The sequence below is a fragment of the Coniophora puteana genome, assembly GCF_000271625.1.
Source record: "Coniophora puteana RWD-64-598 SS2 unplaced genomic scaffold CONPUscaffold_6, whole genome shotgun sequence".
Classification (NCBI taxonomy): domain Eukaryota; kingdom Fungi; phylum Basidiomycota; class Agaricomycetes; order Boletales; family Coniophoraceae; genus Coniophora; species Coniophora puteana.
In genome coordinates, this window is record NW_006913058.1 from 371,154 (window position 1) to 384,573 (window position 13,420).

Below are 13,420 nucleotides of genomic sequence, written 5' to 3' on the forward strand. Positions count from 1 at the left end.
TTTCCCGATGACACCGCACGGTCGCAGGTCCTGTAGCGTTGATGCAACGCCTCGTTCTCACTGGATCGCGCCCCGAGCGATGGCATCTCCTGAGGTGTTTCGCCTCGGACAGCATTAACTCTCAAAGAAGCGCTTTGTCTCCACGAAGACTTCGCATCAGCCGGACAGGGGGCTTGACAGTGATGGAAGGCAAATCCGCCTCAGCCGAGGGTAACTACTTAACTCGGCGCCCTTCTTCGTCTACGCACTCTGGGACCTGGTTCTGATGATATCATAGTTCACTGCGGCAAAGTTTCTCAAGCGACGGAAGTAGGTCTGCGGGGTATCTTCTGTTGATCGGTGCTAGCGGGTGTGCTATGTCTCACTCAACGGACCTATGATGCATCAAGAGCCACCGCTACTTTCCTCGGGGCGACACATCACGCTTGTTTTTCCGTGTCTTCGTGTGGTTCTACGGTCATGATCTCAAACAGCTTGAACCTTGAGCTTGAGCTTGCATTCCGTTGGTCTCGTACATTAGCCATGGCGGTGACTATTGTCCGCGAGTGCAGGCTAGCGCTCATATACAACAGCCTTGTCAATTCATAAAGTTTGTGAGGTTTGATTAAACTTTCTCTAAGATGCCTTTGTTTATTGTCCCAGTTCGGCTGTCTCTTTGCAAAGAGGCTTGTGATTCTTTACGCTAGAAACGGCTGTTCACATTTTCATTGTGAAAGCTCCAAGGGTTTTAAAGGCACCAGCGGTTCCTAGAAGCTTTGTTCAGGCCGTGATTGCTGAGCAAACACATGGTATGGTCGATTGGATTACCCCACACCGCCCGATTTTGGCTTCGAGAGGCGGAAGCATTTCTGAGCGGTATTTTTATTTATGCTAGCCTCGCTAACAAGCTCGCTTGCTTCGAGTGCTTCACGCTTCGCGTTCAACCAGCCTAACTGTTCAACCCCGCATTCCTTGACGTTACCCACACTGGGGTGGAAGGCATGGGGCAATGATGCCGTTTCTTTTTACCGCAAGCATCCTCGAGAAGCCACGTATCTCGGTACTCACACATGAAGCTCTTTTTCACGGCCAACCGATAGGGGCAATCACAAGGTGGCCAAGATATTCATCCTCTTGTTGGCACGGAAAGTACTCCACAATTACGATTGGTATTGATAGGCCGAAATGTAAATGGTTGTCAATCAAACAGGCGTGCACTTGGTAGAAAGTTGTTGCACATGCAAAGAACGTTTTCAAAAAGGTGTGGTTCGCATATATCATTGATGATAATAATTTTCAGGAGTTGAGGTATCTCCACCGCCGTCCGAGCTATGTTGCCACGGTATTGCTAGGTGTTGCTACTCTGTCAGATACGTCAGATCCGGTTCTCGATCGTTCCGTTCTGTGACACTGATTGCAAATCAACATGTAAGATATCATGAGCTTTAACATTAGATTCCGTGCCTTCTCGAAACGTCGTCGGGCGATCCTACAGGCGCCCCTTAGCCGCTCGTTCCGTGATCATGTTGGCATAGTTCAGACCCGCTTCTCCACCCCATAACTCGCTTTACCTTGGAATTTACGTAAATGAGCACTCCGCTCGCGTGATGGCTCGAGTAAAGTATGTGTGCCCCCACACCAGGTCCAGACGCCAGCGTTGCGGGGAGATTCAGATGCCCCACATTGATGACGTCGCAATTCAAGCCGTTCCCTCGACCATGCGACCGAGGAAACATTGAAGCGTGTAGGCTTTTAGCACGCTCGGGTTTTCCACGGGCGGGACGCGAGGAAGGATTCCTTCCTGCGTGCAAAGCCGACGCGCTGTCAACTGGCTGCGTTCCCGAGCCTTGCCCCACCTGTCTTTCTCTTCTATTGCCACGCGTGTGGGGAATACCACCGGCAAGTTCCCCAGCTTCCTTCGTCGAGCGTCGGGTGCCACAGCGCGGGCGGTTTGCGAGTGCTTCTTCCACGATAATGTATTTGCAGACCCCACGACGAGTGCTACTCACTCCATTCCATTGGAACCAATTAGAGCTGAGGCTTTCCCGGAGAGAGTAGGAATGGGGGACGCGGCTGAATTGCCTCGATGTTGGAAGGAAACACCAGTAAGTAGTAATACTTTCACTTCCCAAGGACCAAATACTCCGAAATCGAGATCTTCCTCCTCGGACGCGAAGCTGCTGTGTTCCTCGAGTAGATCGCGACCCGCGGAAGGGCACTGCAGTGTTTTTCAGGGTGCTTGAACTCTGCAGCAGGTCCTGCGGTTCGTTGTCTGGAACTAACATGCGGACAACATGTTGATGGTTAATGAACGTACCATGACGCCGGAAACGCTGCCTCGTTCGGCCCAACAGGCCGGCCTCAAGGTCTTCGACCTGCGGGGTCAACTAGGGATCGATCTCTCACCTCAAGCATGTTAACATACGTCGCGCATCTGTTACTTAAGCGTGTCACAAAGCTAATCAGTGATCGCGGAACATACAGAAGAAAGCGATATAAAGGACTACAAACTCTAGTAGGTTGCGTGTAACGAGCGCCTAACTCTCGGTAAAGCTGATAAGCCAATGGCGTTGAGATCTTTCCCAAGAGACATGCAAATCGTTGCGGCGTGGCGATTAGCGAGTGCACAGGGACCTTAATCGAAGGCTATCATGGGAAAAATATAACGGCTCACTGATGATAACTTGTCGACGATGTGGGTGTTGGCAGGTGTCAGCCTGACGCACCATGAGCACGCTAGTCATTTACTGCGGTGTGCGGCCCGTAGTCCTGCCCGACAAAACTCGCGTCTGCGATAAGGTGAGCAACGCATTCATTTCCGACGCTAACGCCGCGCCCGCTCAGTGTATGTACCTCCTGATCGCTGATAGCTTCTGCGGAAGGATGTCGGCTTTCCTACCAAAATGGCGCACCGTAGTACACACCCAGGGCTGATGCGCTGATACGGTCCACTGATTCGGTCTGGACTTGTAGAGTAGAGCATGGCGGTTCGTGTTAGCTTTGAACTGGAAGAAGGCCGTGGACACCGACGACAGTAAGAGTAAGTGCCGAGCTCGGGCTGTGACCGAGGAGATGCAGAAGTCCTGATACTGAAGCTTACGAAGTTTGGGGGCATGGCTGTAATGTCCGACCAGGATGATCGTGTATATGACGCCCGCAACATGAGGCCCAGTACGTAGGAGCAGATTCTGGCCGCGTGCTCGGGGTTTGCAGCTATCAACCCTCAATATTCAATATTAATGCCAACAAGGAATTGAGGAAGAGAACCATCAGTGAGTCGGCCGCACTCAGGTTCTCTCCTCGGACCCGGCAGAAGGTAGTCGCGTCCAGAAAATCTGTATGAGAAATTTAAAGAAGCGCGGTTTGGTTAGTAGAAAGGAAAGTTAGGCTTTCGATTGGTAGGCGGCCCGCCTTGAGAAGACTGCATAGTACTGGCCGCGTGACTATAACACGGTTGATCTTGATCCCCGGACGAGCGGGGCAACGACGCGGTCGCACAAGGAAGGAGGAGCGTATTTTACGTGTATACAGCGGCGGCTGTACGCCCAGGAGCTATTTCCGTTAGTTCCGGATGTATTACATGCAGAGGTCCCAGAACATCAGAAGGAGGACAGTGATTGGAGGAACAAAGTCTAATCTTAGGGCAGGCCGATGATTGCCGATACGCTGCCAACGCCCACATTTACAGGGTCAACAGGCATTTGTTCGTTTAAAAAATTCCCCCTTTTGCTCTGACGGGTTCTCCAGGCCGCAGAGGCATAAGCAGAACAGAACATCCGTTAGCAAAAATCTCAGCGGGTTGGCGACTCGTACCGATCTACCTATGCACCGTGTCAAACAAAGTGTATGGATTTGGTAAGCATACGGGCGTCTGATAAGATGAAACGATTGCCTGAGGCATCATCCTACGTTCACCGCTGACGATCCTGACCGTCAGACGTGCACGCGTCACTCTGTCTCCGTAGGTCGGTTCATGACTTCTATCGAGGTACTGCAACTAATACCCTCGATTTCAAGGCTCCACAGAGTGCTACTCAGGAAGTCAGCATGGCGAGTACACTGGAGCCAGACCGCGCCATGCGCCCCTTCTTGCTTAATTATCCTGGCTCCACCGACAACCCGAAACTGCGCGAGAACTATAGATTCTACAGTGGAGAGCAACAGCTACGACCTCCTGGCACTTTCCGCTCCACGATCTCGCGGTCTAAGTTGGAACGAACCACATTCATAGATGACATACACCAGGAGTGCGTAGTTTGCTTGGCCTTGGGCAAGGTTAGAGACTAATTTTTATGGCCGTCCATAAGACCATGGCGCATCAAGGAGAACGGGAAGCCTGAAAGCAAGTACGCAATTTTGGAGGGTGCTCACGACTATATTCAATGGCTGTAAGCGAACTGCCTGCCATTCTTTGAAAGTCTAAGTATAGAACGTTCGTTCGTCTACCAGATTCCCGATTCGAGAGCAAAGTAGTGCGAACTACGGCTCTCAACCTCTACAGGGTCACGAAATATCGAGCCTCAAAAAAGACGAGCGATTCCTCGACAGGTTATGCAATTCATATCGCCTTATGCTTGACTTCTACGGCATGGAACTTACATCTGTAGAAACCGGCTTGATTAGCCGTTCCGAGAATTACGTTGAGCGGTACAAGAATCTAGAAAGAAGTACGCTATCTACAGAAGAGAATCGATGTTTCCACAGCTCATTAATGTTCCCAGACAGTTGGCACAATAATTTGCGCATCACACGCATCCTCAAGTGCCTCTCTGAGTTTGGATTGGAGCATCTAAACACGGGTTTCATTCTTCACGTTCTGAATGAGCAGAGTGAACAACCAAGGCCAGACACGAGGCAACGAAACGAACGATCAAATTCGTTCTTCATTGCGGATACCAGAGAAAGTCCAAACTGGTTCGATACTTCCCTCATCAAACGTAGCATGGATGGTTTCTGGGCTCATTGCATTCGCGGTGATGCTGAAAGGGCACGAGTTGCTGATTTAATCACGAAAGTAAGAACTAGCAACGAAAACGGCTTCAAATTCACGAGAAAGCTCTACGAAGGAGTTTTGAGCCGAAATGAGACAGCTGGAGAGACGTCAAGCACTTGAATGGCTCTACAGAACAAACACCTGTATTATAAAGTATTGCCCCTCCTAGAAAGGTCTCAAGTCCGTACTCAAATAATGCTTTACTGTATCTGAGAGCGCGTTTGATAATGGATGGGCCTCTTCCCGCGGCGGTGGTCGCGTGCGTTGCATGCTCGCATTCCACAAGCAAGCCAGTTATTGCGTAGTACAACAGGGCAAAAATAGACTGAGCGAATTCGAAAGCTTGCTAACGCGTAGATGAAGTCGAGCCTGGGTGTGTAAATAATAGGGGCGCATGTCGCCAAGTGGGCGTCATTAGGACAAATTCGACAGCTTGGTCATCAAAGCCTCTCGTCTTTTGAACTCGTAAATGGAGCTCTCCGACTGCAGGAGGTCCTCTAGGGACTCAAACACGCGTCCATCGCCGATCTAGTTGTAATTACCTGTTAGTGGAGGTAACTGGCAAGTTGGCGAGAGATAACCACCTGGTAACCTTGTGATGTCAAGGAAATACTGATGGTTATGCCTTCAAGTAAGTTGACCACGGCAGTGGCCTCAAGAGGGCTGGTTGGAGGGTTCACAGTGAAGGAACTTATCCCGAAGAATTGCTCGGCCAAGGCGCGCGTCAACTCGGCGTAGTAGAAATGTAGCGAGTGAAGGGAGGACATATGTGCGAGATTGGCTTGCCTCCCGTCAGGAATGCTTCATATATTATATAGAACGGCAGATAAGGCCTTCGGAATTTCACAATTTAGCACGTCCCTTGACACTCCACCGCAGCCGTGTGGAGGGTACAAGAAGGGCATATGGATCAAGTCAGGCGTTTTAGCTTTCATGATGCAATCGTTCGTACCCACTCAGTCCCCAAGATCTTGTAGATTCGATCGATTGTTTCCAGGACCGGTGCTCTAGTTAATCATGGCGAAGGTTTGCCAAATCCGCCCGGAGGATGCGTTGGATCCACAAAGCCGTACAGATATAGATTTGGTCGAGAAATTTGGAGTTACCGCCGGACGGTGATTTGGTATGGGATTGTATAACGAGCCGAATTGATGAAGATTGCCCAGTTGATTGTCAAACTGCGGAACAGTAGACGTTTGTCATCCGTTGACAGGCCAAGGTTTCGCATTCGTCATGTCGCCAACGCTGAGGATAGCTTCCTGTCACCCTTATCAGAGTCGAGTATTCTGGCTCATAATAGATTGATAGCATAGCATCGAAGGTTTGATCAAGGGACGCAGCATACAGACTTGAGACGCGACTTGTGAGCAGACCTGCTTCCTCTTGGGCGCAAAAACTACGAGGATCCCGTCAATCTAGCAAGATTGAGGCAGTTGTTGTCCCGACCGATGGAGCCGTCAAATTAGAGCCACTAGCGTGTTAATGTATGCGCGTTATGGGGCAACATGAGACGACCAACGCCATTGAGATGGAAGCACACCTACTCCGCCCACTAAAACGCGGGCACACATCCTGAGGCTAGCTGAGAGGGGAAAGACATAGACATAAGTGTAAAGCTGCGAGACGTCATGTTGCGCCAATTTGCGACCAATATGGCTTAACCCCTCGTGCAATCAAGAGCAAGAAGCACCTGGAAAACACGAGAAGCACTGAGATCGCATCGCAGAGACTTGGTCAATATAAAGCGATACCTGGATGCGGAAATCACTCTCGTTTGTTCTGCCTAAAACTGGCAATGGGCAAGGGAGATGATTGAGAGGACTGTCAGCTGAGCGGAAAGCTCGTGTCAGGAATTATAGGGTACCAGGGCCATCAAGCGTGCATCACAGTCAACGTTCTTGCTGTTAGCACATTTAACGGCGAAGGCGGCAATAGGAGACAGAAAAATTGTTCCGAGATGTACGGCCGACAATTGGGGTGTCGAATTTTTGTGACTCTTGAGGTGGTCGTGGTTGCGACAATCGCGTCAAATGCTGAGTGACAAAACCATGTTATGTAAGCAACACGCAGCGGCACAAGGGTGGCTGGCGGTGACGCTCGTCGTCCTGTCGCGTCCTTGTCATACTTCGCAGCCTCAAACTCGGGAAATCGCCATGGACGTGGTCAAGGCTGTTGAAACATATGTCACAAAGCTGGTATCGACACCCTCGGCGATGAAGGTTCTCCTTCTGGATACACACACGGTATGCGCGCGTCGAGACTATGGCCACACTGGCAGACTTCTGAGTATCATGTAGACACCCATTGTATCTCTGGCTTCCACCCAATCGACTTTGTTATCTCATCAAGTGTATCTTACGGACAGGATAGACAATCCACGGCGAGACCGTATGCCTCACATGAAATGCGTCTGCTTCCTGCAGCCAAACGAAGCCAGTCTGGAAGCGCTTATCACTGAACTGAAGGAGCCCAAGTATGGAGAATATTATCTCTGTCAGTGCGTGGAGCATTAGGATTCATTTCCCTATGCGCCGAGCTTCAGCTGACTTTACGACAAACAGACTTTAGCAATATTCTCAGCAAGGCCGATATCCAGCGCCTGGCTGACGTCGACGAGTTTGAAGTGGTCAGGGAAGTACAGGTACGTCGCTAGATCATCTTCTGCCTTACTTTCTCTTCTCACTAGTTTTTAGGAGTACTTTGCAGATTATTGCCCACTGTTGCCATCGCTGTTCTCTCTCAACCATACACCATCCGCTGAGCGACCCCTTTACGGAACTTCGCCGAACTCTTGGGACGATGATGCATTTGAACGCTCGGTTCAAGGGATACTTGCAGTGCTTCTTAGTCTCAAGAAGAAGCCGATGATACGCTATGAGAGAATGAGTGGTATGGCCAAGAAGCTGGCAAGCGAAGTCCAGGCTCGTCGAGTTTACTATCCATTATTAGACGAAAAGAATGACACTTTGTTCTGCACAGCAACGCATACAAACCGAGTCTACTCTGTTTGACTTTCGCCTAACTCAGGTTGCACCGCTACTTTTGATCCTGGATCGACGGAATGATCCTGTGACGCCTCTCCTATCTCAGTGGACATATCAGGCCATGGTCCACGAACTGCTGGGAATTCAGAATGGCCGCGTTAATCTCAGTCACGTTCCAGACATTGGGCCAGAACTTACAGTGCGCAATCTCCACCTTCGTTTAGAAATTCTTCATTAAATGATGCTTGTAGGAGATAACATTGACTACCTCCACCGACTCCTTCTTCCAGGCGCAATATCTTGCTACGTTTGGCGACCTCGGGACCTCGCTCAAGGATTATGTCCAGTCTTACCAGACCCGTTCCCTCGCTCAATCACCGTCTTCCATTAATTCAATATCAGATATGAAGCGTTTCATAGAGGAATATCCAGAATTCCGAAAGCTTGGCGGAAATGTCAGCAAGCATGTTGCGCTCGTCGGCGAACTAAGTCGCCTTGTGGAACGCGACAAGCTTCTAGACGTGGGTGAGGTTGAACAAGGCCTTGCCACAAGTTCGGGTGCAGATTACAGAGTGAGTGTCATTTATTGGCGGGGGTTAGCGGCTCTTAACGGCTCCGTTAAGCTTGTTCAAGGAATTATCACCAATCCCGCTGTACCGACGTTCAATAAACTTCGTGTGGTTATCTTATATGCTCTACGCTATCAAAAGACCCAAACGAGTAACATCGCTTCTCTCATCAATTTATTGCTTTCGAATGGTGTACCACGGGAGGATGCCAGAGTATGTGGATCAACCAAGTGCCTGTGCAGTACCGTGGCTTACGCTTATGACCTGCATAAAACGTAGCTTGTCTACGTTTTCCTCAACGTAGCAGGCGCCGATCAGCGACAGGATGATTTGTTCTCCACAGAGTCGCTTTTAGCCAAAGGCCGCTCCGCTTTAAAGGGATTGAAGGTAATGCGGACCTAAACGAGTGCCACACCTATCTCTGACGTCGGTTTTCAGGGGGTCGAGAACGTGTATACACAACACACGCCTCATCTATCGCAAACGCTGGAAAATCTGTTTAGAGGTCGTTTGAAGGATATTAGCTACCCACTTCTGGAGGGCGCTGGCACCAATGCAGCATTGCACAGGTGGCTAATGCAGTGCCTTTTCGAGCAAACCTGAACTTACCATTCCCAGGCCGCAAGATATCATTATATTCATGGTCGGCGGTACAACGTACGAAGAAGCACGGACAGTCACCCTTCTGAACCAAGAGTCTGCTTCAACGGGTACTAGAATTCTGCTGGGAGGAACGTGTGTTCATAACTCTTCCAGGTATGCCCATCTCCTGAGAATGGTCATATGCCGTTGACTCATGACGAACTCGCAGTTATGTCGAGATGATGCGAGACGCTGCTGAGAAGTTCAATACGAGCGTGTATGAACCACCGCCCGAATCTGCGTCAAATGCGCCGATACTCAACCTCAACCTGGGAGGTGTGAACGTCAGCTTGGGTGGTCCGGCCGGATCGGGTGTGTATAGAAGTAGCTCAGACAATGTCGGGGTGCAGGCAGATGGGATAAGGGACGGTGTGCGGAACTTCATCGGGATTGTCAAGCAAGGGGTCGACAAGATAGGAATGCAATAATGTATCATGCTGGTATAATAGTCTCCGTCTTAATGCATTTGGTCTTTATGGATATGTTATGGGGGGAAAGTTCGGGAGACGCACGGCCGCACACGGGCTGGTTACTCCGGCGTCCCGAGTCCGCTGAGGATCCGCTGGCAAGTTGCGCCAAGTTGCGCCCCTGGGTGACACGTCGGCGTACTGAGTAGCATCATCACGTGTGAGGAATTTCTGGTGAACACTTCTTACACTCTCAAGCAACCGTTGCTCCTCTCAATTCTTATTCATTCTTCTTTCTCTACCTTCCCTCTCGTCGCCGTTCAGCAGGCCTTTCGACGATGGCCAAGGGTTTTCTTGCGGGGTTGAAGGGCATCGATGCGTTCGGCAAGGTGCGCACCTCTCGCGGTCCTTGTGCTCGCGTGCATGGGCGAGACACGTCGACGGAGAACTGACCACGTATGCATATGTCTCATAGACTACTGAGGATGTCAAGGTCAAAACTCGTACTGGCGCGTTCCGTGAGTGACTCTGTACACTCAGATCACATCTAGGCTGATGTAGGCATGTTTGATTCACAGTGACGCTCCTGTCTGCTGCCATTATTCTATCCTTTACTTTGATGGAGTTTGTCGACTATCGTCGGGTGTACACCGACACCTCCATCGTTGTGGACCGTAGTCGGGGTGAAAAACTGAGTGTGCGCATGAACGTCACTTTCCCCCATGTCCCCTGCTACTGTAAGCGTTGCCTCACCCGAGATTACCGGACTTGATCCTGACTGGGACCTTTGTATACAGTGCTTAGTGTGGACGTCATGGATATTTCTGGTGAGACGCAGCGCGACGTGTCGCACAATGTCGTGAAGCAGCGGCTGGACAAGACTGGGAAGGGTATCGCGGGCTCCCGGTCGGGTGACCTTCGAAACGAGATCGACAAGCTCGCTGAGCTCCGTGGGCCGGATTACTGTGGTTCTTGCTATGGCGGCTATACCTCCACTGACAATGGGTGCTGCAACTCCTGCGAGGAGGTCCGTCAGGCTTACGTCAACAAGGGATGGAGTTTCGGCAATCCAGAGGGAATTGAGCAGGTTGGTCCCTCAATCTAGTTAGGTAGACTGGCATTGCTGACGTCTTTAAAGTGCACGCAAGAGGGTTGGACTGACAAAGTCAAGGACCAGGCGGATGAGGGGTGCAACATCTCAGGTCGCATTCGTGTCAACAAGGTCGTCGGTAACATCAACATCTCGCCCGGCCGTTCGTTCCAGACGGGCTCGCGCAACTTTTATGACTTCGTGCCGTACCTTAAAGAGGACGGTGGCCAGCATGACTTCACACACTACATCGACGAGCTCACTTTCTTGGCTGATGACGAGTACAACCCAAACAAGATGAAACATGGAAAAGAGTTGAAGCAGCGTATGGGTCTCGACAGCAACCCCCTTGATGGCTTCAAGGCGTCGGTAAGACTCATTGGCGATGAACTTACAGACATGCATGCTAAATTTAGTACAGACTACGAAGAAGATGTTTATGTATCAATATTTCCTGAAGGTCGTTTCGACTCAGTTCAGGACGCTAAACGGCAGAACCGTGAGTTTGAGCCGTTGTAGTCCCTCAGGGGCTTGCTAATTTGCATCGCAACCTCAGATCAATACTCACCAGTATAGTGCTACGCACTTTGAGCGTGATCTATCCCGAGGCATGGGAGGTGGTGAGAACAACCAGGGTGTCTATGTCCAGCACGGTGCTGGTGGTGCCCCAGGTGCCTACTTTAACTTTGAAATCTCACCCATACAAGTCGTCCACGCAGAGACGAGACAATCGTTTGCTCACTTCCTCACCTCGTAAGTGAGCGGAATGGTGGTCTTCCTACGTCATGCTGACACTTCAATACAGGACCTGCGCAATTGTGGGAGGTGTCCTCACTGTTGCTGCTTTACTTGACAGCTTCCTCTTCGCCACAAGCCGTGCGCTGAAGAAGGGCAGTGGGATGAACGGGAGCGCAAAGCTTATGTAGTTATTCTGCTTATGTATTTTTGTATGACTGCTCGCCTCCATAAATATTTAGATTCTGTTCATAGCACAAAGCTAGATGCACTTGTGGGACCGCATTTTACAAGTTACAGGTTCTCTGACCAAGCGGGTCACCTGCAATAAAACTGGAAACCCAATTTGGATCAAGAGGAACTGATTGGAGTTCCTGGATCCGAAGGGAGGACAAGTAATGTTACAGCACTTTGCATATGAATGCGGAAGGCTGGATGGAGAGATGGCAGTGCGAACTGGGGCTAGTTCAGGACCACTGGCACCAGGCGGGCGGACGATGCAGAGTTCTGCCCAGGTTGTAGTGTTGCCGCATTTGACGAACTGGCTGGAACCAAGCCGAAGAAACTTGTATTTGCACTTGTCATCAGTCCAGATAACACACATCGTCGCTGCGTAGAGACTAAAAACCGCGAAGATTAACACTTGCTTGGTCGGTGTTGTGACAAGAAAGTGCGTTTCAAGGAGTCGGTTTGAGCTGGTTTCCCGAACCGCGGCAACACTACCAGGTTGCAGCAGCTACGCCATACGGAGGGGTCCACCTAATTTCGGTGCATTCGGTGCATTCGGTCGGGGTTGCTGTGGTCACGCGGCCCAATTTGGCAGGGTTTACTCGGGGTCCCCGCTGTCCTGGGCCATTGCACGTCGGAGGCTCTTCCGCATACCGCTGTAATACTCCCGACTAAACTCAGGTTAGCCACGCGATATCCACGTGAACAAGACCAACCACATTTCAGAGTTGAAGGTCCGACCTCGTAACCTCGACGTTTCAACATCCAACACACTCGTACCTACCTCTCTTTGCACTCAAACACCATGGCTGAGTACTTACTTCACGGAAGTAGCATTTCCTGAATACGAGTAAGTGCCATTCAGTACCCACGCACTCCCTCATAACTCATGCCACCGATAGTCCTGTTCCTGCTATTCCACCTCACATGCGCGATCAACAGTGCATATATGGACATCTCATTACTCAGGAAAATGTTGACATCTTTCGTCAACAAGACGTATTCCAAGCCAAAATCGATATAATTGATGGGTCGTTTTGCAAAGATCCGTCGTCGGTGGCGGCAACTGCCTACTGCTGGCAAGGACCGTTCATAGGCCGCACCAAGACTGTTGTCGATGATGACAAACAACTTGTGACATGTCTCATTTACATATACGTCTCCAAAGGAATAGTCGCCGACGTGAGGTTGCCGAGTGCGATCACAGAGAAAATAGAAAAGTCCCTGGGTATCCAGGACAGCAAGCCGAGGTGGTACCTAGTCCATAGTAAGTGCAGTGACTTCACATTCAAATGCAGTCTGAACCCTTGCACAGAGAAAACTCCTGCCCAGAGGATGGCGGATCTGCTCGCCCAATATGAGGTTAGGATTCTCATTCTGTGTGCTAGCTCATCCACTAATGATGTGTCGAAGACACGATACGCGAGTATAGCTGGAATCCTATGATAGTGTGTACTCACCGGGCTTAGTGGTTGAAGACTTGAGTAAACCTTGAAGAGGTTGGTTGCGAGTGACGATGGTAGTCATTTGAGTAGAAGAGACTAAGGAATGTATTCATGGTAGCGACTCGTATATATAGTATACATGGAGCATGTGAATCTACTACCGTATTCGTAACGAGCCAGCCCTAAACCACGCATAGCATGGACGTCTAGCTACAAGTCCACATGGCCTGGTGCGACAGCAGCGGGCCATGACGAGTCATGAGTACGTAAGAGGCGCTTAAGTGTATACACACGTTGAGCGCCGATATAGAACGGAATGGCGGTGTTTACTTGTAAACCTCATAGAGG

At 50.3% G+C, this 13,420-nt stretch overlaps 4 protein-coding genes across 4 annotated transcripts; all 4 read left to right on the forward strand.

Annotated features, from left to right (window-relative positions):
• The first annotated feature begins 3,913 nt into the window (after nt 1-3,913).
• CONPUDRAFT_82094 (uncharacterized protein) lies at nt 3,914-5,134 on the forward strand. The gene is made up of 5 exons (XM_007770252.1): nt 3,914-3,944; nt 3,997-4,226; nt 4,287-4,367; nt 4,429-4,646; nt 4,701-5,134. The coding sequence occupies exons 2-5, from the start codon at nt 4,027-4,029 to the stop codon at nt 5,090-5,092; spliced, it is 891 nt and encodes a 296-aa protein (XP_007768442.1). The 5' UTR covers nt 3,914-3,944; nt 3,997-4,026; the 3' UTR covers nt 5,093-5,134.
• A 1,965-nt stretch (nt 5,135-7,099) lies between these two features.
• On the forward strand, nt 7,100-9,623 carry CONPUDRAFT_123868 (Sec1-like protein). The gene is made up of 11 exons (XM_007770253.1): nt 7,100-7,215; nt 7,270-7,465; nt 7,534-7,613; nt 7,666-7,902; nt 7,952-8,155; nt 8,208-8,528; nt 8,580-8,738; nt 8,805-8,912; nt 8,964-9,094; nt 9,144-9,281; nt 9,337-9,623. Exons 1-11 carry the CDS (start codon nt 7,126-7,128, stop codon nt 9,593-9,595), a joined length of 1,923 nt encoding a protein of 640 aa, XP_007768443.1. The 5' UTR covers nt 7,100-7,125; the 3' UTR covers nt 9,596-9,623.
• Nucleotides 9,624-9,853: 230 nt separating this feature from the next.
• Nucleotides 9,854-11,648, forward strand: CONPUDRAFT_137122 (ER-derived vesicles protein ERV46). The gene is made up of 8 exons (XM_007770254.1): nt 9,854-9,963; nt 10,050-10,092; nt 10,153-10,311; nt 10,372-10,661; nt 10,713-11,033; nt 11,086-11,163; nt 11,221-11,417; nt 11,470-11,648. The coding sequence occupies exons 1-8, from the start codon at nt 9,913-9,915 to the stop codon at nt 11,588-11,590; spliced, it is 1,260 nt and encodes a 419-aa protein (XP_007768444.1). The 5' UTR covers nt 9,854-9,912; the 3' UTR covers nt 11,591-11,648.
• Nucleotides 11,649-12,554: 906 nt separating this feature from the next.
• On the forward strand, nt 12,555-13,073 carry CONPUDRAFT_90067 (uncharacterized protein; the record flags this gene model as incomplete). The annotated part of the gene is made up of 2 exons (XM_007770255.1): nt 12,555-12,894; nt 12,943-13,073. 2 exons carry the CDS (start codon nt 12,555-12,557, stop codon nt 13,071-13,073), a joined length of 471 nt encoding a protein of 156 aa, XP_007768445.1.
• Between the last annotated feature and the right edge of the window lie 347 nt (nt 13,074-13,420).

Excerpts from the sequence above, each read along its gene's own strand:
- CONPUDRAFT_82094 (XM_007770252.1), top strand. The coding sequence starts at position 4,027 with ATGGCGAGTACACTGGAGCCAGACCGCGCCATGCGCCCCTTCTTGCTT. Across the intron at positions 4,368-4,428 it reads CACGACTATATTCAATGGCT|ATTCCCGATTCGAGAGCAAA; the intron begins GTAAGCGAACTG and ends TTCGTCTACCAG. Across the intron at positions 4,647-4,700 it reads GTACAAGAATCTAGAAAGAA|ACAGTTGGCACAATAATTTG; the intron begins GTACGCTATCTA and ends TAATGTTCCCAG.
- CONPUDRAFT_123868 (XM_007770253.1), top strand. The coding sequence starts at position 7,126 with ATGGACGTGGTCAAGGCTGTTGAAACATATGTCACAAAGCTGGTATCG. Across the intron at positions 7,466-7,533 it reads GTATGGAGAATATTATCTCT|ACTTTAGCAATATTCTCAGC; the intron begins GTCAGTGCGTGG and ends TACGACAAACAG. Across the intron at positions 8,913-8,963 it reads CCGCTTTAAAGGGATTGAAG|GGGGTCGAGAACGTGTATAC; the intron begins GTAATGCGGACC and ends GTCGGTTTTCAG.
- CONPUDRAFT_137122 (XM_007770254.1), top strand. The coding sequence starts at position 9,913 with ATGGCCAAGGGTTTTCTTGCGGGGTTGAAGGGCATCGATGCGTTCGGC. Across the intron at positions 9,964-10,049 it reads GCATCGATGCGTTCGGCAAG|ACTACTGAGGATGTCAAGGT; the intron begins GTGCGCACCTCT and ends TATGTCTCATAG. Across the intron at positions 10,312-10,371 it reads CCCCCATGTCCCCTGCTACT|TGCTTAGTGTGGACGTCATG; the intron begins GTAAGCGTTGCC and ends CTTTGTATACAG.